General features: G+C 54.2%; 1 protein-coding gene across 1 annotated transcript in view; it reads right to left on the reverse strand.

Annotated features, from left to right (window-relative positions):
* Nucleotides 1–1,619: 1,619 nt before the first annotated feature.
* efcab2 (EF-hand calcium binding domain 2) overlaps nucleotides 1,620–26,784 on the reverse strand; it is a 107,609-nt gene continuing 82,444 nt past the window's right edge. The window contains exons 5-7 of the mRNA XM_038815538.1: nucleotides 10,858–10,900; nucleotides 5,940–6,006; nucleotides 1,620–1,887 (exon numbers count right to left, since the gene is read on the reverse strand). Coding sequence (XP_038671466.1) covers nucleotides 1,772–1,887; nucleotides 5,940–6,006; nucleotides 10,858–10,900 — 226 coding nt within the window. The 3' untranslated portion in view covers nucleotides 1,620–1,771. The remainder of the gene's footprint in view (nucleotides 1,888–5,939; nucleotides 6,007–10,857; nucleotides 10,901–26,784) is intronic.

Genomic DNA, 26,784 nt, shown 5'->3' on the forward strand with positions numbered 1-26,784 from the left:
AGGGTGAGGTAATAAACATGAAACAAAAGGCATGTCTTGAGGAGGTTGTCGTGTTAGGTACACTGGTATAACACTGGCTGCAACTGGATGCAGCATAGATCAAAAAGATACTCTAGACCTTGAAGTTAGTTCAATCAGGTTTATTGAACTAATAGCACAGTTAGCACAGTTCTCTGTGAGTTCGACTCTCTGCTAACTTAAGTGTGGTTACTCTGTTTGACTGAACCAGTCATGTGGTGGGGGTGTGAGATTGTAACAACACCCTTGACTGACTCTCTAGATGTTCATCAGTGGAAAGATGCGGAGTGTGAATGCCTCGTGTCTTTTATAGTCAGATCCCACCCCTGAGTGTCCTGCCTGCTTATTGGTCATGTCCTGTTCTCTGTGTCCATTAGCTGCTTGGCTGCATATCATGACAGGTATGAATAGTTGCCATCCAAAAGCAAAGTGCGGGATTCACCGTTCCACAATGCCAAAACTGCGTTGAAGAATCCCTTCTGACGCCAAAATCGGGGGCAGTGCCTGTTTGCCAAAAGGTTTTCTATCCTCCGCCCCCTCCGAAATGGCGTCATCACGTCGCACACCTTTGGGACGGTGTTAGCGCATCACCTGAAGGCCCTCCTCCAATGCTCCGCTCCCGATGGGCCGAATTCCAGACCGCGCGGTTTAAGTGTGCTCCCAGTGGTCGGGAACCCGGCGTGATGGCTGCGGACTGTGTCCAGCGCCACCACAGTCGGGTGGGAGCTGTGCTGCTGGCCGGGGGGGGCTTCCGCGAGTGGTGGGGGGGGGGGGGGGGGGGGGGGGCGGGGGGGACAATATCTGGCAGGTCAGGTCCAATGCACGGCCAGTGCCATGTTATGTGGCGCGACCACTGCAGATCGTCGCCGTGTGCGTACGTGCCCACAGACCCGGCCATTCTCCAGCCGTGGCTGATAGCCCCTCACTGGTCGCAGGATCGGTGAGGGGTCGCTGCCGATTTTCTTGATGCCACAGATCCTCCACACTTCGGCTCAAATACGGTGAATCCAGCCCAAAGCGTTGGGGCGGATGGACACCAAAGAAACAGGAAACTGAATGGGTCAGAGGTTACAATCTAAAGCTCAATATTTATTCCAGAATTCCAGATAGCTCTAAAATGCCCAGCAGAGATTAGCTGCTGTACCTCAAGCTTATGTTGAGGTCTGAAATTTAAAAAGAAATATTAAAGTCAGGGGGCTTTTAAGTGTCTAGTGGTAGGATGAGGTGCTATTCCTCAAGTTGCAGTGAATGTAATTGAGCAATTTTCTTGGCTTTAGTAAAGCCAGCACGTGCCTATTGCTGCAATACAACTTTAAAAATCTTCTTAAGCCACGTTGCTGCATTCGAACTCTTGACTGATCCTGCACTGGTTATGGGCTGGGTGAAAAGGGCTGCTCCCGAGAGAAGGCTAAGGTGGTCAAGCCCTCGAGATGCTGAGGGATGTAAAGTTTCAACATGAAGGTCACGGCTCACAATTTTGGCCAGACAGAGATATATATAAATATCTGTACACACAGAAAATAAATGTAATAATTCAGCTACAATCAATAAGGACAACAGTCATCTAATTAAAAACCTTTTTAAAAAATGTTTCACACATATTTTGGGCAATATTTTTCACTTGGGTTTATTTTCTTATCAGTTGAACAGTTACAATTTTAAAATAAATTGACTGCTTCCATATAGCGCAAATCTTGCTGATTTTGAGTAGGCTCGCTGTTGCATTTTTCTGAAGTTTTTTTTCATAATATGTTCAGGTGTCTTCAAGAGTCATCATTGCTGCAAAGTCTTTATACAGGATAACATTTTTATCTGGATCCACAGCAGCCGACAGCATCTCTTCCATCTCCTCTTGTGTAAATGGCTCCCCTATGGAATGAAAGAAATAACACAATCACGCTCTCTTCTCACGCTTCCCAAGGTCAATCGTTAAGCTTGAAGAAGCAACTTCATGGCCATCTTCACCCACCTCACATTTATGAAATCGAACAATAAAGTGGGAGTCCAAATACAGTTAAATGCCATTGCACCACCGTTACTGCAAACCACTGTCACACTAACAAATATTTATGCCGGTTTTGAAAGATGTTATACTGAAGCTGTGACAGGTGCACTGGAAAACAACTACTTTGACAGCTCTTAATAAACATGTCTGAATATAATGCAAACATATTTTTTAAATTAAATTATTGCGTAGATTAGGGGGTTAATTAATGGTGCGACCTGTTGGGGAGGAAGGTGGTATTTGCACTATGTTTATATTTTCATGCACATTGTTTATATTGCTGCTGTTACAATGCCAAAAAATGCCTCAATTAAATGTTTATTTAAAAAAAAAATTATTTATGTCACTATGAACTCTTCACTAAGAAATGGACTGGACACAAATACTAGTACAATTTACACTGGTATAAAAGCATTTTAAGAAGTATGTAAACTGATGCACATGGTGCCTTTCACCCTACTCGCACGTCACAGAATGGGCTGGATTTTCCCCTAGCTTTAGGCCCTGACGTCAGGACCAAATGGGGGCCCCCGTAGTCTGCTCCTGCCAGTACGTGGACAGCACGGTAGCACAATGGTTAGCACTGCGGCTTCATAGCGCCATCGTCCCAGGTTCGATTCCTAGCTTGGGTCACTGTCTGTGCGGAGTCTGCACGTTCTCCCTGCGTCTGTGTGGGTTTCCTCCCACAAGTCCCGAAAGACGTACTGTTAGGTAAATTGAATATTCTGAATTCTCCATCTGTGTACCTGAACAGGCGCCGGAATGTGGTGATATGGGGCTTTTCACAGTAACTCCATTACAGTGTTAATGTAAGCCTACTTGTGACAATAAAGACTTATTATTATGTTATTAGTGTTTTTTAAAAATTAATTTAAAGTACCCAATTCATTTTTTTTCCAATTAAGGAGCAATTTTGCATGGCCAATCCACCTACGCTGCACATCTTTTTGGGTTGTGGATGTGAGACTCATGCAGACATGGGGAGAATGTGCAAACTCCACACAGACAGTGACCTGGGGCCAGAATCGAACCCGGATCCTCGGCACCGTGAGGCAGCAGTGCTAACCACTGTGCCAACGTGCCGCCCTGTTCTACCAGTAGCGTGTCCATTACTGCAATCTTCAGTAATGCAGCAGCCAATTGGCACACAGCAAGCATCTACAAGAAGGAAACTGTGAAAAGGAGATACATTTCTTTGTTGGTGTTGGTTAAGCGGGAGCCATTGGACAGGACTCCAGAACCCCTGCTCTTCATCGGAAAATGGCGGAGGATTTATTCCAGCCACTTGAGAGGGCAGGCAGGACCTTGGTTACCTTTCTCTACATTCTGCTTTACTGGCATTGTGAATATGGCAGGAAAAACTGGCAGCGGGGCCGGGGTGGGGGGGGGGGGGGGGGGGGCAAAATCCCACCCTCTGTTTCCTACAGATGCTGCCAGACCTGCTGAGTTAAGCCAGAACTTTCTGGTTTTTACTCAAAATTCGTTTTTTTATTAAGTTGGGTGATGTGAAAAAAGGAATGAAGTTTTTGTATGGAGAGGGAAAGAAGAAACAACACCACAAACCACCTGAATGTATTCTTCTCCCCATTATAGGTAGCAGTGAAGTTGTACAATCAAAAAGGAACATATTTGAAGGCTAGAGTACAAATATATACAAACATGTGACTTAGGAGCAGGAGTGGGCCACTCGGCCCCTCGAGCCCGCTTCACAATTCAAGAAGATCATGGCTGATCTGATTCCAACCTCTCTCCCATGTTCCTGCCTCCCCCTCGATAACCTTTCACCCCCGTTAATCAAGAATCTGTCTAGCTCTGCCTTAAAATATTCAAAGATACGGGCGGCATGGTGGCACAGTGGTTAGCGCGGCTGCCTCACGGTGCCGGCCCCGGGTCACTGTCCGTGTGAAGTTTGCACATTCTCTCCATGTTTGTGTGGGTCTCCCTCCCCCCCCACAACAAAACCCAAAAGAAACGCAGGCTAGGTTGATTGGCAACGCTAAATTGCCCCCTAATTGAAAAAGAACATTGGGTACTCTTAAAAAAAAATGTTTTTTTAAACATTCAAAGATTCTGCTTTCACTGCCTTTTGAGGAAGAGAGTTCCAGAGACTAATGACCCTCTGAGAGAAAATAATTCTCCTCGTCTGTGGTATAAACTAATTCCTATTTACCTTCAAGGGAAAGCAAATCTTAAACGCAACTTGTGCAAGAAACACAAGTCAAAACAAAACCGAAAGAAACTGCTGTCATGTTTGAAATGTTGAAGTCTGACTTGCTTCTCCGAATGCCAGAAAAGTAAACATGCTCTTTGCCAAATAGCTTCAAGTAATTATGCGGTACAAAATAAATATTCTTGCTGGAGGAAGCTGAGAAAAATGCAAGCCAGATTCGTATCAGCTCACATTCAGTTTCAATGGAACATGTCAATTCAAGATAGTCAAGCGTTGATTAGAATAAGGGTGCAGAACTGAGATACAGATAATTTCTCTGATAATTGATGAAATTATACCCACATACTTGCTCAGTTGTACTTCAAATGACAAGCACCAGAAAAAATGAAGAAATAGGGAAGAGCTCTCTTTATAAAAGAGGTGTAATTCTGAATCATCAAATTCTTCATTTTAAAAAGGGACAATCAAATTAGCGCCGTATTTAAAACAGAATACATGCAATCTCCACTCATAGGTACACCATTTTCATTTTGACCTAAGACATTCCATTTTAGTTTAAGTGCTATTATATGTCTTCTGATAAAACCTATATAAACTTTTGCGAGCAAAATATTTGCTTCCATATCTTCTATGGTGAGCAAGTCGGGATAGTTTTATAAAGACAGGAACAAACCTAAAGCACAGTGATGGAGTTAGCTCGGGTCAGGTGCAGAGGCCATGATGGAGGCTAGTTTTGAGTCTCTTGGAGAAGGGGTTTTGTGAAAAGGTGAGGCTGAGGGCAGCACGGTGGCGCAGTGGTTAGCACTGCTGCCTCACAGCACCGAGGTCCCAGGTTCGATCCCGGCTCTGGGTCACTGTCCGTGTGGAGTTTGCATATTTTCGTGGGTTTCGCCCCCACAACCCAAAGACGTGCAGGGTAGATGGATTGGCTGCGCTAAATTGCCCCTTAATTGGAAAAAATGAATTGGGCACTCTAAATTTATTTTAAAAAAGATATAGGGCTGGATTCTTCCGCCCTGCCCGCTGCAAGATTGCCACAGGAACGCGGACAATGGGAAAGTCCATTGACGTCGGGCAGAATTTCCCGGTGGTCGGGCGGGCACGGCCGGAGAATCCCGCCAATACTGTTTTATAGCGAAAGATGTTTTATCCTTTGAACAATTACTGCCACAATGTATTAGCAGGTTCACTTGTTTATAATTACAGAGTAAGTCAAATTCTATTTACATTGCACAGTAGTCTGGCCATTTTCAGCAAATTCTGCAACTGTTTAGTTTTTCTGTGGAAAACTGTGATCTTAAAATATTACTCTGTGTATTTATTTTTACTTTTCTTTTAAAAGTCAAGGGTACTGGGGAAGATGGTAGGCAATACAGCAGACTGGTCATAAATATGTGATTTAGGATTGTGAAGTGAGGCATGATTCCGGGATGGTTACATGGAGTTGGCTTCAGTATTATTGTAGGATATGTTACAAAAATGCATTGTATTTTATCGCACCATAACATGTCCCCCGATTTTCAGATGGAGACTATAAAGCCACCAAGAGTTGGCATAATAAGGGCCCACCCAAAATTATATTAATTCATAGGTTTTCCTCCCTTGGCCCCAAGCCAAGTATTTTCAGCAGCAGTAAGATGAAGCATGATAGAAAAAGAATGATCAGAAGGTGTGAATGAAAATAAGTGTTCCATTTACGAAAAGCGCACATTACATATACATAAAACACTCTAACAGATATATTACCTTCCTCAGTCAAATACTTTGTAAGTTCCTCTTGAGTAAGATATCCCTTTTTAGTTTGATCTAACACCTGAAAATGAAAATATTCATTGTTAAAATCAGAAATGTTTAATAAAGACAGCCATGCTTTAACTGCAGAGTGCGTGTTACAGGTTTCAGGTCTTACTCTAGATATTTTCTCAAATGCAGCAGGGCCAGATATCTTGGGCAGGATTCTCCGATCCCCCACCGGGTCGGAGAATCGCCGGGGGTCGGTGTGAATCCCACCCCCACCGTCCTCCGAATTCTCCGGCCCCCCAAAAGTTGGTGAGGCGTGAATTGCACCACCCGCCTCAGAGAATGGCGGGTACTGGCGCGACTCAATGGGCCCCGGGGCTGCCCGAATTCTCCGGCCTGCGATGGGCCGAAGTCCCGCTGGTTATTTGCCGGTCCCGCCACCGTGGATCAGACTAGGTCCCTTACCAGCGGGACCTGGCGGTATGGGCGGACTCCGGGGTCCTGGGGGCGCGGGTTGATCTGGCCCCAGGGCATGCCCCACGGTGGCCTGGCCCACGATCGGGGCCCACCGATCCATAGGCGGTGGGCCTGTGCCGTGGGGGCACTCTTTTCCTATGCGTCGGCCGTGTCAGCCTCCGTGATGGCCGACACGTAGGTGAACCCCCCGTGCATGCGCGGGGATGACGTCAGCAGCCGCTGACAATCTCGCTGGCCGGCGGAGTCCCTTTGGCCCCGGCTGACGTGGCGCCAAAGGCCTTCAACGCCAGCCGGCGGGGCGCAAACCACTCCAGTGCCGGCCTAGCCCCTGAAGGTGCGGAGGATTCCACAACTTTGGGGCGGGCAGACGTCGGAGTGGTTCACGCCACTTTGTTCCGCCGGGACCCTCCAGCCCCACTGGGTACGGGAGAATCCCGCCCCTTGAGTCTGAACATCTCACATTTGAAGGTGTTCCAGGGCAGATCCCCAATAATGAACTAATGTGGTCATGTAGCGCAGGAGTATAACTGAATCTAATCTGACCTGGACTTTGTATGTTGCACACACTCCTACATGTGCATCTCGAACATTTTTGAAGGAGAGAAGAGGCCAGGCAGTAATTACTCAGCTACTTTATTTCATAGATAACAGACAAACAGGCTGAGTAACAATGAAAGCAAATTCCATGGGCAGGATTCTCCCATCCCGCGGCAGAGTGTCCACACCGTCATAACGCTGTCGCGTTTTACGAGGGCGTGAACGGGCCACCAACGGGAGTAATTCTGGCCCCTACAGGGGGGCAGCATGGCACTGGAGCGGTTCACGCCGCTCCAGCTGCCGTTCCGGCGCGAATTGTGTGCTGCGGGATCCGCGCATGCGCAGTGGCGCCGGTGCCAATGCGTGCATGGGCAGTGGCCTCGACGCAACATGGCGCAGGGCTACAGGGGCCAGCATGTAGGAAAGGAGGCCCCCAGCTAGAGAGGCCGGCCCGCCGATCATTGAGCCCCGATCGCGTGCCAGGCCGCATCGGAGGCCCACCCTGGGGTCGGTGCCGCCCCCCCCGCCCCCTCACCCCCCCGCCCCCCCCCCCCCTCACCCCCCCGCCCCCCAACAGGCCTCCACCCGACCCTTCAGTGTCGAGGTCGCGCCGGCTCAGAACAGGTTAGAACGGCACTGGCGGGACTCCGTTTTTTTCTTACGGCCGCTCGGCCCATCCGGGCGGGAGAATCGGCGGGCCGGCCACGTAGAGCGGCCCGTGACCGGAGCCACGCCAACCACGCCGGCACCAATGGCGCCGATTCTCCACTCGGGGTGGCATAACCCTGTCGTGGGGATTCTACGGCCCGGCCCAGGTCTGGGAGAATCCCGCCCATATAGTTCAGCCTCACTTTTCACTTGAGATTGCAAAAAGCAATCAGTCACGTGTCCTGACTTTTATTTTGGCATTTCCTTCCTTTGCAACTATTTCGAATTGCAGAATCCCAGCTGCTGTATTATTTACCTCCAGCTTCCAAGGATTGTGTTTGAAATATAATTTACAGCAGCATTTGCCCGAGCAGCGTTGAGTGAAAGGGCTGGCTAAGGATCCCTCCACATTACCCCTCCCTCAGGGGCTGGTTTAGCTCACTGGGCTAATTCGCTGGCTTTTAAAGCAGACCAAGGCAAGCCAGCAGCAGGGTTCAATTCTTGTACCAGCCTCCCCGAACAGGTGCTGGAATGTGGTGACTAGGGGCTTTTCACAGTAACTTCATTGAAGCCTACTCGTGACAATAAACGATTTTCATTTCATTTCATTTTTCATTTCATTACTGCCAGATCTTGCTAATTTCATCATTATATCAAACTCCTATATTCTGCTCCCACTGGCTCTTTTTGAACCAACACAAACAGGATGGGCTGAATGGTCTTCATCTGTGCTGCAAATCTTTCCATTTTCTTACAAACATAAGAAGGAGGAAAACAGGGCGGGATTCTCTCAGCCCGGGGCCAGGCCGGAGAATCCCCGCGACCGGCGCAAATCGCGCCAAGCCGCCCCGACAGCGGCATGTGATTCTCTGCAGAGCGGAGAATCGGCACCATTGGCGCTGGTGGTGTGGTTGGCGCGGCGCCAGTCGGGGGCCGCTCTACACGGCCGGCCCGCCGATTCTTGGCCCGGAATGGGCCAAGCGGCTGTCGTAAAAAAACCAAGTCCCGCTGGCGCCATCCACACCTGCTCTTCGCCGGCGGGAACTCACCGTGGAAGGGTCGGGGGGCGGCCTGTGATGGGTGGGGGGGAGGGGGGGGGGGGGTCCTACCCCGGGCGGGGCCTCCGATGTGGCTCGGCCCGTGATCGGGGCCCACCAATTGGCGGGCCGGCCTCTCTTGCTGGGGACTTCCTTTCTTCCACGCCCGCCTCTGTAGCCCTGCACTATGTTGCGTCGGGGCCAACGCGTTGATGGAAGCCATTGCACATGTACGCATTGGTGCCGGTGCCACTGTGCATGTACGCATTGGTGCCGGTGCCACTGTGCATGTACGCATTGGTGCCGGTGCCACTGTGCATGTACGCATTGGTGCCAGTGCCACTGTGCATGTGCGGATCCCGCAGCGCCCAGTTGACACCGGGATCAGCAGCTGGAGCGGCATGAACCGCTCCAATGCCGTGCTGGCCCCCTGTAGGGGCCAGAATTGCTGATCCTGAGGCCATGTTGACACCGTCGAGAAACGCTACCCCATTCCCAATGGCATTAACACTTCTCCTCAGTATCTCAGAATCCTGCCCACAGTGATCAGAAATCCCAAAACAAGAAAATACACTGGGTGCAATACTCCCAAAAGATTTCTAAGTGAGGTTTCCGGTGGAAAACACGGTGTGATTCCTGCCGGGTGGGTCGGCGCAATCCAGATTTCAATCCACCCACAGTTAAGTCATTTTTTGGAGGTTGAGGTGATTTGTGCTGTGAATAAGCTGTGCGGGACCTAAAGATGCTGGCAGGTCCAGCTCAAATGGCACCCCATCTCAAAGTAAAGTGACAGCCCCCCCCCAGTGGACATTCTGACCCCCACTGACAATGGGAACACCCCAGCCCTTTAACACAGAGGGGCAACTTCCCCCCCCCCACCTCTAAATGTGCCAGTGCCCCCCCCCCCCCCCCCCCTCCAGTGGCTGTCATCAGTCCCCACCTCCAAATGAGCAACACTCTGCTTTGGGGTCACTAAATGCCCCGCCCCCTTCAGCTTCCACCCCCCCCCCCCCCCCCCCCCCCCCACCTTCAGACCCCATCACCCTGACAGTTCCAACCTGGCAGTGCCCCAGGGTACCAGGGCACTGTCCAGCCATGTCCCTGACCATCTGGGGAGTACAAAGGCCTCTCAGCCCCCCCGCATGGTCATCATGCCTATCCAGAGAATGCAACAGTGGCTGCAAGCCGGTCCTCATTGAGGAACCCATGGACTTTAATGTCTCAGTTTGCCAGCTGCTTCTACAGCAGAAAACTACCTCCTGTACAAGCATGCTGCTCACGCATAAGAAGTTGAAAAAATTCTCCATGAAAAAAACTTAGTCAGACAGAGCACCTGCTCAAATGAGGGAACAATTCAGACTTGAAAAAACCCTTAATGAAAGAAATGCAGTCAGACAGAGCACCTGCTCAAATGAGGGAGCACAATCAGCGTTAATGACCAATGTTGTGCGATGAAAGCAAACAAAGCTGTACCCTCCTTTGAAAGAGCCTTCAGCTGTCAATTAAAAGGCTTATAAAAGTCAAATGGAATATAAATAAGCAAGTACAAAGAGGCAAAAGCAGGCACACTGCAACAGTGAAACCACAGAGGCTTTTGAAAGTCAGTGGGGTGTGAAATGGAATGCAAACAATATACTTCAAAGCTTTTCAAGGCAACAGAGAGAAGACTTTCACCTTCAACCTGACAGCTCTTTGAAATAGACATGTTGGGAGAGAGTTCAAAGCTATTCAAAATAACAAAGAGAAGACTAGATACCTGGCCCCCTCCAGCCGAGCCTGAGCCCCACCAAACTCCACATCCCTTGAAGGATCCCCCTCCCTGCACCCTGGCAGAGGCTGCTTTGCCCCTGGGCACCCAGTAGGTGAGTGCGCAGATGATACTCACCTCCTTGCTCCCCCTCGGAGTCCATGGCACCTGGTTCCCACTGTTATTTGCCCCTGTGTGACTTCCCACTGGGAGGCCAGGAGCATTCCAGGAGGCCGCTACATTTCACTTTAATCTCACTAATGAGATTTAAATGATTGCAAATGAGCTCTGATCAGGTCTGGGCAAGATCCTGATCACGCCAGCTCGAACAGACCAAGAGCCTCGGTGCAAATCCCATTTCCAGCCTCTCCTGAAATTCTCCCGACATAGTGGGATTTGTGCACGGCCATAGAATCACCCCCACTATTTCAAAACAGAGCAATGGCTTTAGGACAAAGAACTTAAAATCCAACTATACCTCAAATGCTCGCAATATAACATCTTCCGGTTGGGGTCTGTACCTGTAAATCAAAATATTTAAAAAGCATGTTAAGAAAGAAAGAGCTTGACTTTTTACAGCACCTTACAGCACCTTTCACAACCTCAAGACATCCCAAATGCCTTGCAGCCAGTGAAGTACTTTTCGAAGAGTAGTCACTGTTCTAATGATGAACCATTTTAATTCAGGATATTATTTAAAGACACTACAAAAGCAGGAAGCTTTAAGGTGCCCTGGCAGTTAGGAGGCACACTGTGATGGGGTGTTACTTGTTTTTATGAATGAATTAGGAGAAGGAATTGTACCTAGAGTTCCAAACAGATGATACTGAAACAAAGCAATTGCAAATGACAAATATCAATGTGCACAAATTCAAAAGGACTTTAAGGAGCCTGTTTAGTGGGCAGAGAAATGGCAGATCCGATTCAATACGGGAAGTAAGGAATTGAGATTTGAGCAGAGACAAGATTGACGTTTGGCTATGTGTTAAGTGGGAATGTAGTTCAAATATTGGAGCAGAAGATGATGGGCCAGGATCTTACGTCTTCTCCCGCCCAGTGGAATATTGCTATCCCACCAAAGTAAATAGTAATTTAAATGGGGTGTCGCATCCGCGGGGGGCGCAACGAGGCGAAGGCTAAGACATCTGCCCACGCCCCCGTCTGCAACTCCAGCAGGTCCGACACCCCGCGTATGGCCACCAAGGGAGCTGGCTCCAATTCCATATCCAGAACCTTGGACATGGTGCTAAAGAAATGACACCCAATATCTCTCTAACTTCGGCCAGAACCAGAACATATGGACATGGTTGGCTTGGCCCCTCCCACACCGCTCACAACTATCCTCCACCCCCTCAAATAGCCAGCTCATTCTTGCCTTTGTTAAGTGCGCCGTGTGCACCACCTTCACCTTAATCAACCCCAGCCTCACACACAAGGTCGAGACACTGACCCTTCGCAGCACTTTGCACCATAGCCCTTCCAGCCCCATCCCAAACGCTCCCTCCCATTTAACCTTAATCCCTCCTATAGACTCCTTATCTTCCTTCATAATCCTACCATAAATCGCTGAGACAACCCCACTCTCCAATCCCCACACCGACAGCATCTCCTCCAGCAACGAGGAAGATGGCACCACTGGGAAACTCAGAAAAGTCTTTCTCACAAAATTCCGTCCTCCATATACCTAAAGCCTTCCTCACGCTGCAGCTCATACTTCACCCCCAACTCCTGCAGACTTACGAATCTCCCCTCCAGAAACAGATCCTCCATCTCTTTCACCCCTTTCTCATCCCACCCTCAGAACGTCGCATCCATCCTCCCCGGATCAAACCCATGATTCCCTCTTATCAGCATCACCCTCGACCCCATCCTCAACTTGAAGTGCTGTCGGAATTGCCCCCAGATCCTTAGGCCCAATCCCAAACTTCTCCAATACCACAAACAGATACCTCCACTCCACTCTGTGGCATCGAACGTCACCACCACCTCCTCTCACTCTCTCCCCTCTGCCGGAGAAAGCACTACATTCGCAGCCACCACACGTTCGACAACAGCTGCTTGCCCTTGACGAACCCAGTCTGATCCTCCCCCACCTCCTTTGGAAGACACCCCTCCTGCCTCACCAGCAACACCGTCGCCAATATCTAGGCATCCACATTCAGTAGAGAAATGGGCCTATACAACCCACACTCCACCAGGTCCTTATCCATTTTCAGTAACAATGAAATAGATGCTTGCCTCATAGTCTTAGGCAACCCCTCCCTTCACCATTGCTTCCTCAAACATTGCCACAATCAGCGGCACCAACCTGCCCTTAAACGTTTTATAAACCTCCACCGGGAACCCATCCAGCCCCGGCACCTTATCTGACTGCATCTTTCCTATCACTGCCTTCACCTCCTCCACCCCTAATGGTTTCTCTAACCCAGCCCTTTCCACCTCTCCCATCTCTCCCACTCCAGTCCCTCCAAAAACTCCCTCATCCCCGACTCATCCTCCGGCAGCTCGAACTTATATAACGCTCTGTAAAAGTCCTCAAAAACTCTTTACAGGGGCTCCGGAGGCACCTTCCTGCCCCATCTCCCTCACTGACTGCCGATGGAGCTGGCCCGCCAACAATCGACTGGCCTTCTCTCCATAATACACAACTCCAAGACTTACCTCAACTGCTGAACCGCCCTGCCCGTATGCAGAAGGTCAAATTTCTCCTGCAACTCCTTCCTCCTCATCAACCAGCCCCGGTTCCGGATCCTCCGCGTATCTTCAATCCACATCAAAAATCTCCTCTAACTGCCGTTGCTGCTCCTCCCGCGGCCTCCCTATCCACCTTCGCCTTAAATGCGATGACCTCCCCCCTCACTATTGCCTTCAATGCTTCCCTACCACCGCTGAAGAGACCTTTCCATTTCGATTAAACTCCACACACTCCTCCATCACCCTACCCGTCTTTTTTAAAAATAAATTTAGAGTATCCAATTCTTTTTTTTTCAATTAAGGGGTAATTTTGCATGGCCAATTCACCTATCTGGCACATCTTTTGGGTGAGACCCACACAGACATGGGGAGAATGTGCAAACTCCACACAGGCGGATCAAACCCAGGTCCTCAGCCTTGTGAGGCAGCAGTGCTAACCATTGTGCCACCTTGCCACTAAAGTTTGAGCCCATCAACAAGCCCACATCCAGTCTCCATGCCGGCCCCTTTTGCAAGATTGCAAGACCACATCCACCCAGTGTGGCTCATGATCCAATATCAGGATCGCTGAGCACTCTGCCTCCTCCTTCCATACCACAAAAATGTTGATTCTCGAATACACCTTGTGTATCGAGGAGAAAAACAATGCAAAACCCTCCACGGATCCGCCCTCCCATCTCCTTCTTAACCCCACTAACAGCTATGCCCCCCGGACCCCCCCCCCCCCCTCCCCCCCCCCCCCCGAAGGGGGCCAGAGAGCATGGCCGAAACCTATCCATCTTCAGGTCCAGCTCCATATTCAGGCTGCTAACTTCCTCCTCACAAACCAACCCCTCGTCATTCCAGTTCGGGGCATACATGGAGCCAGCACACCCGTCACTATCATGTACCTGCCCTGTTGATTTGCCACCATCTTCTCCATTTGGAACCTCACCCGCCTACCCACCAGTATAGCCACCCCCTGCCCCTATTATCAAAGCCAGAATGGAACACCTGGCTCACGCAACCCTTGCTCGGCCTCATCTGATCCTTTACTCTCAGACGGGTCTCTCTAACAGCACCACGTCCGCTTTCAGGCTCTTCAGATGCGAGAAAACTCACGCTCTCTTCACCCGTCCCCCCAATTCTCATATGTTTCTGTGCCACCACTCGTAGGCAAGACCCTGCTGTTACTGTTTCTGCCCCCCCCCCTACTTTCCAGCATCCCCTCCGCCACTTCCTCTTGAAACAAATCCTCACCCAGTATCAGCCCCATCCATCCCCCCAATCACACCTCCCAAGCCCATCGAAACCGGTCTGTCCAGGTTCCAACAGCCGTGGCCCCTCCCCCCACCTCACTCCCATTCACTAGTCAACATAGCATTTGCTAGCGCGATGCCCCTGCCAGATGCCCCTCTCCCACATCAAAAACAAAACCACACCAACCCCAATGGCCCCTCTTACCTCTCCAATCCGCATTACATCCAAAAAAAACCAAAACAAAGTTATCCATAACACCCATACAAGAAAAAGTATGACATTCAGAAAAAACACAGCCAAAAACCATCAGAAGTCCAAATTCAGTTCAATCCCAGGCCTTCTGCCTTCACAAACGCCTACGCCTCGAAATAATAATCTCTGCCGTTGTACGTGACCCACATTGCGCTCATACAATTCCGCCTTAGCCCGTCTGAAGGCTGCTCGCCTTCTTGCCAATTCTGTCATCAAGTCCTGGTATACCCTTGTCTTCCCACTCCACCTCGCGCCTCTGCTTTGCCCACATCAGCAGTCTCTCCTTCATCGGAAAATTATGAAAACAGACAATCACTGCCGGAGCGTCCGGTTGGCCCTGTCCAACTCATACTGGGAGGGCTCCTCTCCCTCTCAGATCAGCTTCGCTATCATATCGGCAAAGCATTCAGTCGGCTTCTGGCCCTCTGCCCCTTCTGGCCCTCCACCCCTTCGGGCCCTCCACCCCTTCTGGCCCTCCACCCCTTCGGGCCCTCCACCCCTTCTGGCCCTCCACCCCTTCTGGCCCTCCACCCCTTCGGGCCCTCCACCCCTTCGGGCCCTCCACCCCTTCTGGCCCTCCACCCCTTCGGGCACACCCACGATCCTCAGGTCTTCCACTTTGTCTCTCACCCTCTGTTGATCTCTGCTACTCTCCGTAATAGTTTGTGAACTCTAGATATGACCGTAGCTCGGTTGTACTCTTTGGCTTGGGGGCCTACTTGATAGCTCAGACCTTCTTCTCTACTTGGTGTAAACCGTCCTTGTCTACCCAGCAATAAGAACATAAGAACATAAGAACCAGGAGCAGGAGTAGGCCATCTGGCCCCTCGAGCCTGCTCCGCCATTCAATTAGATCATGGCTGATCTTTTGTGGACTCAGCTCCACTTTCCGGCCCGAACACCTTAATCCCTTTATTCTTCAAAAAACTATCTATCTTTACCTTAAAAACATGTAATGAAGGATCCTCAACTGCTTCACTGGGCAAGGGATTCCATAGATTCACAACCCTTTGGGTGAAGAAGTTCCTCCTAAACTCAGTCCTAAATCTACTTCCCCTTATTTTGAGGCTATGTCCCCTAGTTCTGCTGTCACCCGCCAGTGGAAACAACCTGCCCGCATCTATCCTATCTATTGCCTTCATAATTTTAAATGTTTCTATAAGATGTTTCAACCGGAGCGTCCGGTTGGCCCTGTCCAACTCATCCTGGGAGGGCTCCTCTCCCTCTCAGATCAGCTTCGCTATCATATCGGCAAAGCATTCAGTCGGCTTCTGGCCCTCTGCCCCTTCTGGCCCTCCACCCCTTCGGGCCCTCCACCCCTTCTGGCCCTCCACCCCCTCATCCTTCTAAATTCCAACGAGTACAGTCCCAGTCTACTCAACCTCTCCTCATAATCCAACCCCTTCAACTCTGGGATTAACCTAGTGAATCTCCTCTGCACACCCTCCAGCGCCAGTACGTCCTTTCTCAAGTAAGGAGACCAAAACTGAACACAATACTCCAGGTGTGGCCGCACTAACACCTTATACAATTGCAACATAACCTCCCTAGTCTTAAACTCCATCCCTCTAGCAATGAAGGACAAAATTCCATTTGCCTTCTTAATCACCTGTTGCACTTGTAAACCAACCTTCTGTGACTCATGTACTAGCACACCCAAGTCTCTCTGAACAGCAGCATGCTTTAATATTTTATCGTCTAAATAATAATCCCGTTTGCTGTTATTCCTACCAAAATGGATAACCTCACATTTGTCAACATTGTATTCCATCTGCCAGACCCTAGCCCATTCACTTAACCTATCCAAATCCCTCTGCAGACTTCCAGTATCCTCTGCACTTTTCGCTTTACCACTCATCTTAGTGTCATCTGCAAACTTGGACACATTGCCATTGGTCCCCAACTCCAAATCATCAATGTAAATTGTGAACAATTGTGGGCCCAACACGGATCCCTGAGGGACACCACTAGCTACTGATTGCCAACCAGAGAATCACCCATTTATCCCAACTCTTTGCTTTCTATTAATTAACCAATCCTCTATCCATGCTACTACTTTACCCTTAATGCCATGCATCTTTATCTTATGCAGCAACCTTTTGTGTGGCACCTTGTCAAAGGCTTTCTGGAAATCCAGATATACCACATCCATCGGCTCCCCATTATCTACTGCACTGGTAATGTCCTCAAAAAATTCCACTAAATTAGTTAGGCATGACCTGCCCTTTACGAACCCATGCTGCGTCTGCCCAATGGGACAATTTCTATCCAGATGCCTCGCAATTTCTTCCTTGATGATAGATTCCAGCATCTTCCCTACTACCGAAGTTAAGCTCACTGGCCTATAATTTCCTGCTTTCTGCCTACCTCCTTTTTTAAACAGTGGCGTCACGTTTGCTAATTTCCAATCCACCGGGACCACTCCAGAGTCTAGTGAATTTCGGTAAATTATCACTAGTGCATCTGCAATTTCCCTAGCCATCTCTTTTAGCACTCTGGGATGCATTCCATCAGGGCCAGGAGACTTGTCTACCTTTAGCCCCATTAGCTTGCCCATCACTCCCTCCTTAGTGATAACAATCCTCTCAAGGTCCTCACCTGTCATAGCCTCATTTCTATCAGTCGCTGGCATGTTATTTGTGTCTTCCACTGTGAAGACCGACCCAAAAAACCTGTTCAGTTCCTCAGCCATTTCCTCATTTCCCATTATTAAAACTCCCTTCTCATCCTCTAAAGGACCAATATTTACCTTAGCCACTCTTTTTTGTCTTATATATTTGTAAAAACTTTTACTGTCTGTTTTTATATTCTGAGCAAGTTTACTCTCATACTCTATCTTACTCTTCTTTATAGCTTTTTTAGTAGCTTTCTGTTGCCCCCTAAAGATTTCCCAGTCCTCTAATCTCCCAGCAATCTTTGCCACTTTATATGCTTTTTCCTTCAATTTGAAACTCTCCCTTATTTCCTTAGATATTGTCTAAGAATGGTGGAAGATATAGGGGGTATGTCAGAGGTAGGTTCTTTACCCAGAGTAGTGGGGGCATGGAATGCACTGCCTGTGGAAGTAGTTGAGTCGGAAACATTAGGGACCTTCAAGCGGCTATTGGATAGGTACATGGATTATGGTAGAATAATGGAGTGTAGATTAATTTGTTCTTAAGGGCAGCACGGTAGCATTGTGGATAGCACAATTGCTTCACAGCTCCAGGGTCCCAGGTTCGATTCCGGCTTGGGTCACTGTCTGTGCGGAGTCTGCACATCCTCCCCGTGTGTGCGTGGGTTTCCTCCGGGTGCTCCGGTTTCCTCCCACAGTCCAAAGATGTGCAGGTTGGGTGGATTGGCCATGATAAATTGCCCTTAGCGTCCAAAATTCTATGATAATCTATGATTAACCTAAGTTCAGCACAACATCGTGGGCTGAAGGGCCTGTTCTGTGCTGTATTTTTCTATGTTCTATGTTCTATGAAGTTGAAATGAGAGGAGCAGCAATGCTAGTGTTAGTGTTGGCCCATGATGGAGGGCACTTGTTCAAAAACGTACTCACTGCAACTCATCATTCACCTGGTGGAAGCTGGTGGCTATGAGGGCCTCACACGCACGCCTGCCTCATCTGGCCTGTGCAATGGTCTCTTCCACTGCTGACTGTTTCCTAAACTAACACCCTCATCCCCTCATTGATGTCCTCCTCATTGGAGGAGGCGTGCAGCTCCTCCATGTCAGCAATCAGACAAGTCTTCCCACTTCGCAACGTTGGGCTGTGCAGCATGCAGCAAGCCACAGTGATCCATGAGACCCCCGCCAGCTGTACTGGAGTGGTCCATCAGATCTGTCCAGACATCGGAGTCACATCTTTAAGATGCCTGTGACCTGCTCCAACAATAGTCTAGTAGCGGCATGAGCATCGTTCTTCCTTCTCCCTGCAGAGGACACTCCCACCCCTGACTAGCCACCCTCCCCCAGCCCCTTTACATGACTAGCCACCCCCCCACCCCCCAGCCCCTTTACCTGACTAGCCACCCTCCCCCCCAGCCCCTTTACCTGACAAGCCACCCTCCCCCCGAGCCCCTGTACCTGACTAGCCACCCTCCCCCCAGCCCCTTTACCTGACTAGCCATCCTCCCCCCTCCCCCAGCCCCTTTACCTGACTAGCCATCCTCCCCCCAGCCCCTTTACCTGACTCGCCATCCTCTCCCCAGCCCCTTTACCTGACTAGCCATCCTCCCCAGAGCCCGTTTACCTGACTAGCCATCCACCCCGCCCCCAGCCCCTTTACCTGACTAGCCACCATCCACCCCTCCCCCCAGCCCCTTTACCTGACTAGCCCCCTCCCCCCTCCCCCCAGCCCCTTTACCTGACTAGCCCCCTCCCCCCAGCCCCTTTACCTGACTAGCCATCCTCCACCCCCTCCCCCAGCCCCTTTACCTGACTAGCCACCCTCCCCCCCAGCCCCTTTACCTGATTAGCCATCCTCTCCCCCAGCCCCTTTACCTGACTAGCCATCCCCCACCCCCTCCCCCCAGCCCCTTTACCTGACTAGCCACCCTCCCCCCAGCCCCTTTACCTGACTAGCCACCCTCCCCCCTCCAGCCCCTTTACCTGACTAGCCACCCTCCCCCCAGCCCCTTTACCTGACTAGCCATCCTCTCCCCCAGCCCCTTTACCTGACTAGCCACCATCCAGCCCCTTTACCTGACTAGCCAGCCTCTCCCTCAGCCCCTTTACCTGACTAGCCATCCTCCCCCCCAGCCCCTTTACCTGACTAGCCATCCTCCCCCCCAGCCCCTTTACCTGACTAGCCACCCTCCCCCCAGCCCCTTTACCTGACTAGCCATCCTCCCCCCCCAGCCCCTTTACCTGACTAGCCACCCTTCCCCCAGCCCCTTTACCTGACTAGCCATCCTCCCCCCAGCCCCTTTACCTGACTAGCCACCCTCCCCACAGCCCCTTTACCTGACTAGCCACCATCCAGCCCCTTTACCTGACTAGCCATCCTCCCCCCCAGCCCCTTTACCTGGTACTAGCCACCCTCCCCCAGCCCCTTTACCTGACTAGCCATCCTCTCCCCCAGCCCCTTTACCTGACTAGCCACCCTCCCCCCAGCCCCTTTACCTGACTAGCCACCCTCACCCCAGCCCCTTTACCTGACTAGCCATTCCCCCCCCCAGCCCCTTTACCTGACTAGCCACCCTCCCCCCAGCCCCTTTACCTGACTAGCCACCCTCCCCCCCAGCCCCTTTACCTGACTAGCCATCCTCCCCCCCTCCCCCCAGCCCCTTTACCTGACTAGCCATCCTCCCCCCCAGCCCCTTTACCTGACTAGCCATCCACTCCCCCAGCCCCTTTACCTGACTAGCCACCATCCAGCCCCTTTACCTGACTAGCCATCCTCCCCCCCAGCCCCTTTACCTGACTAGCCATCCTCCCCCCCAGCCCCTTTACCTGACTAGCCAACCTCCCCCCCAGCCCCTTTACCTAACTAGCCATCCTCCCCCCCAGCCCCTTTACCTGACTAGCCATCCACTCCCCCAGCCCCTTTACCTGACTAGCCACCATCCAGCCCCTTTACCTGACTAGCCATCCTCCCCCCCAGCCCCTTTACCTGACTAGCCAACCTCCCCCCCAGCCCCTTTACCTAACTAGCCATCCTCCCCCCCAGCCCCTTTACCTGACTAGCCACCCTCCCCCCCAGCCCCTTTACCTGACTAGCCCCCCTCCCCCCAGCCCCTTTATCTGACTAGCCCCCCTCCCCCCAGCCCCTTTACCTGACTAGCCACCCTCCCCCAGCCCCTTTACCTGACTAGCCACCCTCCCCCCTCCAGCCCCTTTACCTGACTAGCCACCCTCCCCCAGCCCCTTCACCTGACTAGCCACACTACCCACCAACCACTTTACCTGACTAGCCACACACCCCCCTCCCCCCAGCCCCTTTACCTGACTAGCCACCCTCCCCCCAACCCCTTTACCTGACTAGCCACCCTCCCCCCCCAGCCCCTTTACCTGACTAGCCATCCTCTCCCCCAGCCCCTTTACCTGACAAGCCACCCTCCCCCCAGCCGCTTTACCTGACGAGCCACCCTCCCCCCCAGCCCCTTTACCTGACTAGCCACCCTCCCCCCCAGCCCCTTTACCTAACTAGCCATCCTCCCCCCAGCCCCTTTACCTGACTAGCCATCCTCCCCACCTCCCCCCAGCCCCTTTACCTGACTAGCCATCCTCCCCCCCAGCCCCTTTACCTGACTAGCCACCCTCCCCCCACAGCCACTTTACCTGACTAGCCCCCTCCCCCCCCCAGCCCCTTTACCTGACTAGCCACACTCCCCCCCCAGCCCCTTTACCTGACTAGCCATCCTCCCCTCAGCCCCTTTACCTGACTAGCCACCCTCCCCCCAGCCCCTTTACCTGACTAGCCACCCTCCCCCCCCCAACCCCTTGACCTGACTAGCCACCCTCCCCCCCAGCCCCTTTACCTGACTAGCCACCCTCCCCCCCAGCCCCTTTACCTGACTAGCCCCCTCCCCCCAAGCCCCTTTACCTGACTAGCCACCCTCCCCCCCCCAGCCCCTTTACCTGACTAGCCACCCTCCCCCCAGCCCCTTTACCTGACTAGCCACCCTCCCCCCTCCAGCCCCTTTACCTGACTAGCCACCCTCCCCAGCCCCTTTACCTGACTAGCCACGCTCCCCCCCAGCCACTTTACCTGACTAGCCACACCCCCCCTCCCCCCAGCCCCTTTACCTGACTAGCCACCCTCCCCCCAGCCCTTTTACCTGACGAGCCATCCTCCCCCCAGCCCCTTTACCTGACTAGCCATCCTCTGGCACCCGCCCCTTTACCTGTCTAGCCCGCCTCTCCCCCAGCCCCTTTACCTGACTAGCCATCCTCCCCCCAGCCCCTTTACCTGACTAGCCATCCTCTCCCCCAGCCCCTTTACCTGACTAGCCACCCTCCCCCCAGCCCCTTTACCTGACTAGCCACCCTCCCCCCAGCCCCTTTACCTGACTAGCCATCCTCCCCCGAGCCCCTTTACCTGACTAGCCACCCTCCCCCCCAGCCCCTTTACCTAACTAGCCACCCTCCCCCCCTCCCCCCAGCCCCTTTACCTGACTAGCCACCCTCCCCCCTCCAGCCCCTTTACCTGACTAGCCACCCTCCCCAGCCCCTTTACCTGACTAGCCACGCTCCCCCCCAGCCACTTTACCTGACTAGCCACACCCCCCCTCCCCCCAGCCCCTTTACCTGACTAGCCACCCTCCCCCCAGCCCTTTTACCTGACGAGCCATCCTCCCCCCAACCCCTTTACCTGACTAGCCATCCTCTGGCACCCGCCCCTTTACCTGTCTAGCCCGCCTCTCCCCCAGCCCTTTTACCTGACTAGCCACCCTCCCCCCAGCCCCTTTACCTGACTAGCCACCCTCCCCCCAGCCCCTTTACCTGACTAGCCATCCTCCCCCGAGCCCCTTTACCTGACTAGCCACCCTCCCCCCCCCAGCCCCTTTACCTAACTAGCCACCCTCCCCCCCTCCCCCCAGCCCCTTTACCTGACTAGCCACCCTCCCCCCTCCAGCCCCTTTACCTGACTAGCCACCCTCCCCAGCCCCTTTACCTGACTAGCCACGCTCCCCCCCAGCCACTTTACCTGACTAGCCACACCCCCCCTCCCCCCAGCCCCTTTACCTGACTAGCCACCCTCCCCCCAGCCCTTTTACCTGACGAGCCATCCTCCCCCCAGCCCCTTTACCTGACTAGCCATCCTCTGGCACCCGCCCCTTTACCTGTCTAGCCCGCCTCTCCCCCAGCCCCTTTACCTGACTAGCCATCCTCCCCCCAGCCCCTTTACCTGACTAGCCATCCTCTCCCCCAGCCCTTTTACCTGACTAGCCACCCTCCCCCCAGCCCCTTTACCTGACTAGCCACCCTCCCCCCAGCCCCTTTACCTGACTAGCCATCCTCCCCCGAGCCCCTTTACCTGACTAGCCACCCTCCCCCCCAGCCCCTTTACCTAACTAGCCACCCTCCCCCCCTCCCCCCAGCCCCTTTACCTGACTAGCCACCCTCCCCCCGCAGCCCCTTGACCTGACTAGCCACCCTCCCCCCTAGCCCCTTTACCTGACTAGCCACCCTCCCCCCCAGCCCCTTTACCTGACTAGCCACCCTCCCCCCCAGCCCCTTTACCTGACTAGCCATCCTCCCCCCAGCCCCTTTACCTGACTAGCCACCCTCCCCACAGCCCCTTTACCTGACTAGCCACCATCCAGCCCCTTTACCTGACTAGCCATCCTCCCCCCCAGCCCCTTTACCTGGTACTAGCCACCCTCCCCCAGCCCCTTTACCTGACTAGCCATCCTCTCCCCCAGCCCCTTTACCTGACTAGCCACCCTCCCCCCAGCCCCTTTACCTGACTAGCCACCCTCCCCCCAGCCCCTTTACCTGACTAGCCATTCCCCCCCCAGCCCCTTTACCTGACTAGCCACCCTCCCCCCAGCCCCTTTACCTGACTAGCCACCCTCCCCCCCAGCCCCTTTACCTGACTAGCCATCCTCCCCCCCTCCCCCCAGCCCCTTTACCTGACTAGCCATCCTCCCCCCCAGCCCCTTTACCTGACTAGCCATCCACTCCCCCAGCCCCTTTACCTGACTAGCCACCATCCAGCCCCTTTACCTGACTAGCCATCCTCCCCCCCAGCCCCTTTACCTGACTAGCCACCCTCCCCCCCAGCCCCTTTACCTAACAAGCCATCCTCCCCCCCAGCCCCTTTACCTGACTAGCCACCCTCCCCCCAGCCCCTTTACCTGACTAGCCACCATCCCCCCAGCCCCTTTACCTGACTAGCCCCCCTCCCCCCAGCCCCTTTATCTGACTAGCCCCCCTCCCCCCAGCCCCTTTACCTGACTAGCCACCCTCCCCCAGCCCCTTTACCTGACTAGCCACCCTCCCCCCTCCAGCCCCTTTACCTGACTAGCCACCCTCCCCCAGCCCCTTTACCTGACTAGCCACGCTACCCACCAACCACTTTACCTGACTAGCCACACACCCCCTCCCCCCAGCCCCTTTACCTGACTAGCCACCCTCCCCCCAACCCCTTTACCTGACTAGCCACCCTCCCCCCCCAGCCCCTTTACCTGACTAGCCATCCTCTCCCCCAGCCCCTTTACCTGACAAGCCACCCTCCCCCCAGCCGCTTTACCTGACGAGCCACCCTCCCCCCCAGCCCCTTTACCTGACTAGCCACCCTCCCCCCCAGCCCCTTTACCTGACTAGCCATCCTCCCCCCCTCCCCCCAGCCCCTTGACCTGACTAGCCACCCCCCCCAGCCCCTTTACCTGACTAGCCACCCTCCCCCCCAGCCCCTTTACCTGACTAGCCACCCTCCCCCCCCCAGCCACTTTACCTGACTAGCCCCCTCCCCCCCCAGCCCCTTTACCTGACTAGCCACACTCCCCCCACAGCCCCTTTACCTGACTAGCCATCCTCCCCTCAGCCCCTTTACCTGACTAGCCACCCTCCCCCCAGCCCCTTTACCTGACTAGCCACCCTCCCCCCCCCCCAGCCCCTTGACCTGACTAGCCACCCTCCCCCCCAGCCCCTTTACCTGACTAGCCACCCTCCCCCCCAGCCCCTTTACCTGACTAGCCCCCTCCCCCCAAGCCCCTTTACCTGACTAGCCACCCTCCCCCCCCAGCCCCTTTACCTGACTAGCCACCCTCCCCCCCAGCCCCTTTACCTGACTAGCCACCCTCCCCCCTCCAGCCCCTTTACCTGACTAGCCACCCTCCCCAGCCCCTTTACCTGACTAGCCACGCTCCCCCCCAGCCACTTTACCTGACTAGCCACACCCCCCCTCCCCCCCAGACCCTTTACCTGACTGGCCACCCTCCCACCCCCCCCCCCCCCCCCCCCCCCCAGCCCCTTTACCTGACTAGCCACCCTCCCCCCAGCCCTTTTACCTGACGAGCCATCCTCCCCCCAGCCCCTTTACCTGACTAGCCATCCTCTGGCACCCGCCCCTTTACCTGTCTAGCCCGCCTCTCCCCCAGCCCCTTTACCTGACTAGCCATCCTCCCCCCAGCCCCTTTACCTGACTAGCCATCCTCTCCCCCAGCCCTTTTACCTGACTAGCCACCCTCCCCCCAGCCCCTTTACCTGACTAGCCACCCTCCCCCCAGCCCCTTTACCTGACTAGCCATCCTCACCCGAGCCCCTTTACCTGACTAGCCACCCTCCCCCCCAGCCCCTTTACCTAACTAGCCACCCTCCCCCCTCCCCCCAGCCCCTTTACCTGACTAGCCACCCTCCCCCCGCAGCCCCTTGACCTGACTAGCCACCCTCCCCCCTAGCCCCTTTACCTGACTAGCCCCCCTCCCCCCCAGCCCCTTTACCTGACTAGCCACCCTCCCCCCCAGCCCCTTTACCTGACTAGCCACCCTCCCCCAGCCCCTTTACCTGACTAGCCATCCTCCCCCCTCCCCCCAGCCCCTTTACCTGACTAGCCACCCCCCAGCCCCTTTACCTGACTAGCCACCCTCCCCCCTCCAGCCCCTTTACCTGACTAGCCACCCTCCCCCCCAGCCCCTTTACCTGACTAGCCATCCTCTCCCCCAGCCCCTTTACCTGACTAGCCACCCTCCCCCCCAGCCCCTTTACCTGACTAGCCATCCTCCCCCCCAGCCCCTTTACCTGACTAGCCACCCTCACCCCAGCCCCTTTACCTGACTAGCCATCCTCCCCCCCAGCCCCTTTACCTGACTAGCCACCCTCCCCCCACCAACCTCCCAGCCCCTTTACCTGACTAGCCACCCTCCCCCCGCCCAGCCCCTTCACCTGACCAGCCACACTCCCCCCTCCCCCCAGCCCATTTACCTGACTAGCCATCCTCCCCCCCAGCTCCTTTACCTGACTAGCCACCCTCCCCCAGCCCCTTTACCTGTCTAGCCACCCTCCCCCCCCAGCCCCTTTACCGGACTAGCCACGCTCCCCCCCAGCCCCTTTACCTGACTAGCCACACTCCCCCCTCCCCCCAGCCCCTTTACCTGACTAGCCACCCTCCCCCCAACCCCTTTACCTGACTAGCCACCCTCCCCCCAGCCCCTTTACCTGACTAGCCATCCTCTCCCCCAGCCCCTTTACCTGACTAGCCACCATCCAGCCCCTTTACCTGACTAGCCATCCTCCCCCCCAGCCCCTTTACCTGGTACTAGCCACCCCCCCCCCCCCCAGCCCCTTTACCTGACTAGCCACCCTCCCCCAGCCCCTTTACCTGACTAGCCACCCTCCTCCCCCTCCCCCCAGCCCCTTTACCTGACTAGCCACCCTCCCCCCCCCCAGCCCCTTTACCTGACTAGCCACGCTCCCCCCCAGCCCCTTTACCTGACTAGCCACACTCCCCCCTCCCCCAGCCCCTTTACCTGACTAGCCACCCTCCCCCCAACCCCTTTACCTGACTAGCCACCCTCCCCCCCCCCCCAGCCCCGTTACCGGACTAGCCATCCTCTCCCCCCCCCAGCCCCTTTACCTGACTAGCCACCCTCCCCTCCCCCCCCCAGCCCCTTTACCTGACTAGCCACGCTCCCCCCCAGCCCCTTTACCTGACTAGCCACACTCCCCCCTCCCCCAGCCCCTTTACCTGACTAGCCACCCTCCCCCCAACCCCTTTACCTGACTAGCCACCCTCCCCCCCCCCCAGCCCCGTTACCGGACTAGCCATCCTCTCCCCCCCCCCAGCCCCTTTACCTGACTAGCCATCCTCCCCTCCCCCCCCCAGCCCCTTTACCTGACTAGCCACCCTCCCCCCGCAGCCCCTTGACCTGACTAGCCACCCTCCCCCCAGCCCCTTTACCTGACTAGCCACACTCCCCCCCAGCCCCTTTACCTGACTAGCCATCCTCCCCCCGCAGCCCCTTGACCTGACTAGCCACCCTCCCCCCAGCCCCTTTACCTGACTAGCCACCCTCCCCCCAGCCCCTTTACCTGACTAGCCACCCTCCCCCCAGCCCCTTTACCTGACTAGCCACCCTCCCCCCCAGCCCCTTTACCTGACTAGCCACCCTCCCCCCAGCCCCTTTACCTGACTAGCCATCCTCCCCCCCAGCCCCTTTACCTGACTAGCCACCCTCCCCCCCAGCCCCTTTACCTGACTAGCCATCCTCCCCCCTCCCCCCAGCCCCTTTACCTGACTAGCCACCCTCCCCCCCAGCCCCTTTACCTGACTCGCCACCCTCCCCCC

This window comes from Scyliorhinus canicula, chromosome 1 (assembly GCF_902713615.1).
Source record: "Scyliorhinus canicula chromosome 1, sScyCan1.1, whole genome shotgun sequence".
NCBI lineage: Eukaryota > Metazoa > Chordata > Chondrichthyes > Carcharhiniformes > Scyliorhinidae > Scyliorhinus > Scyliorhinus canicula.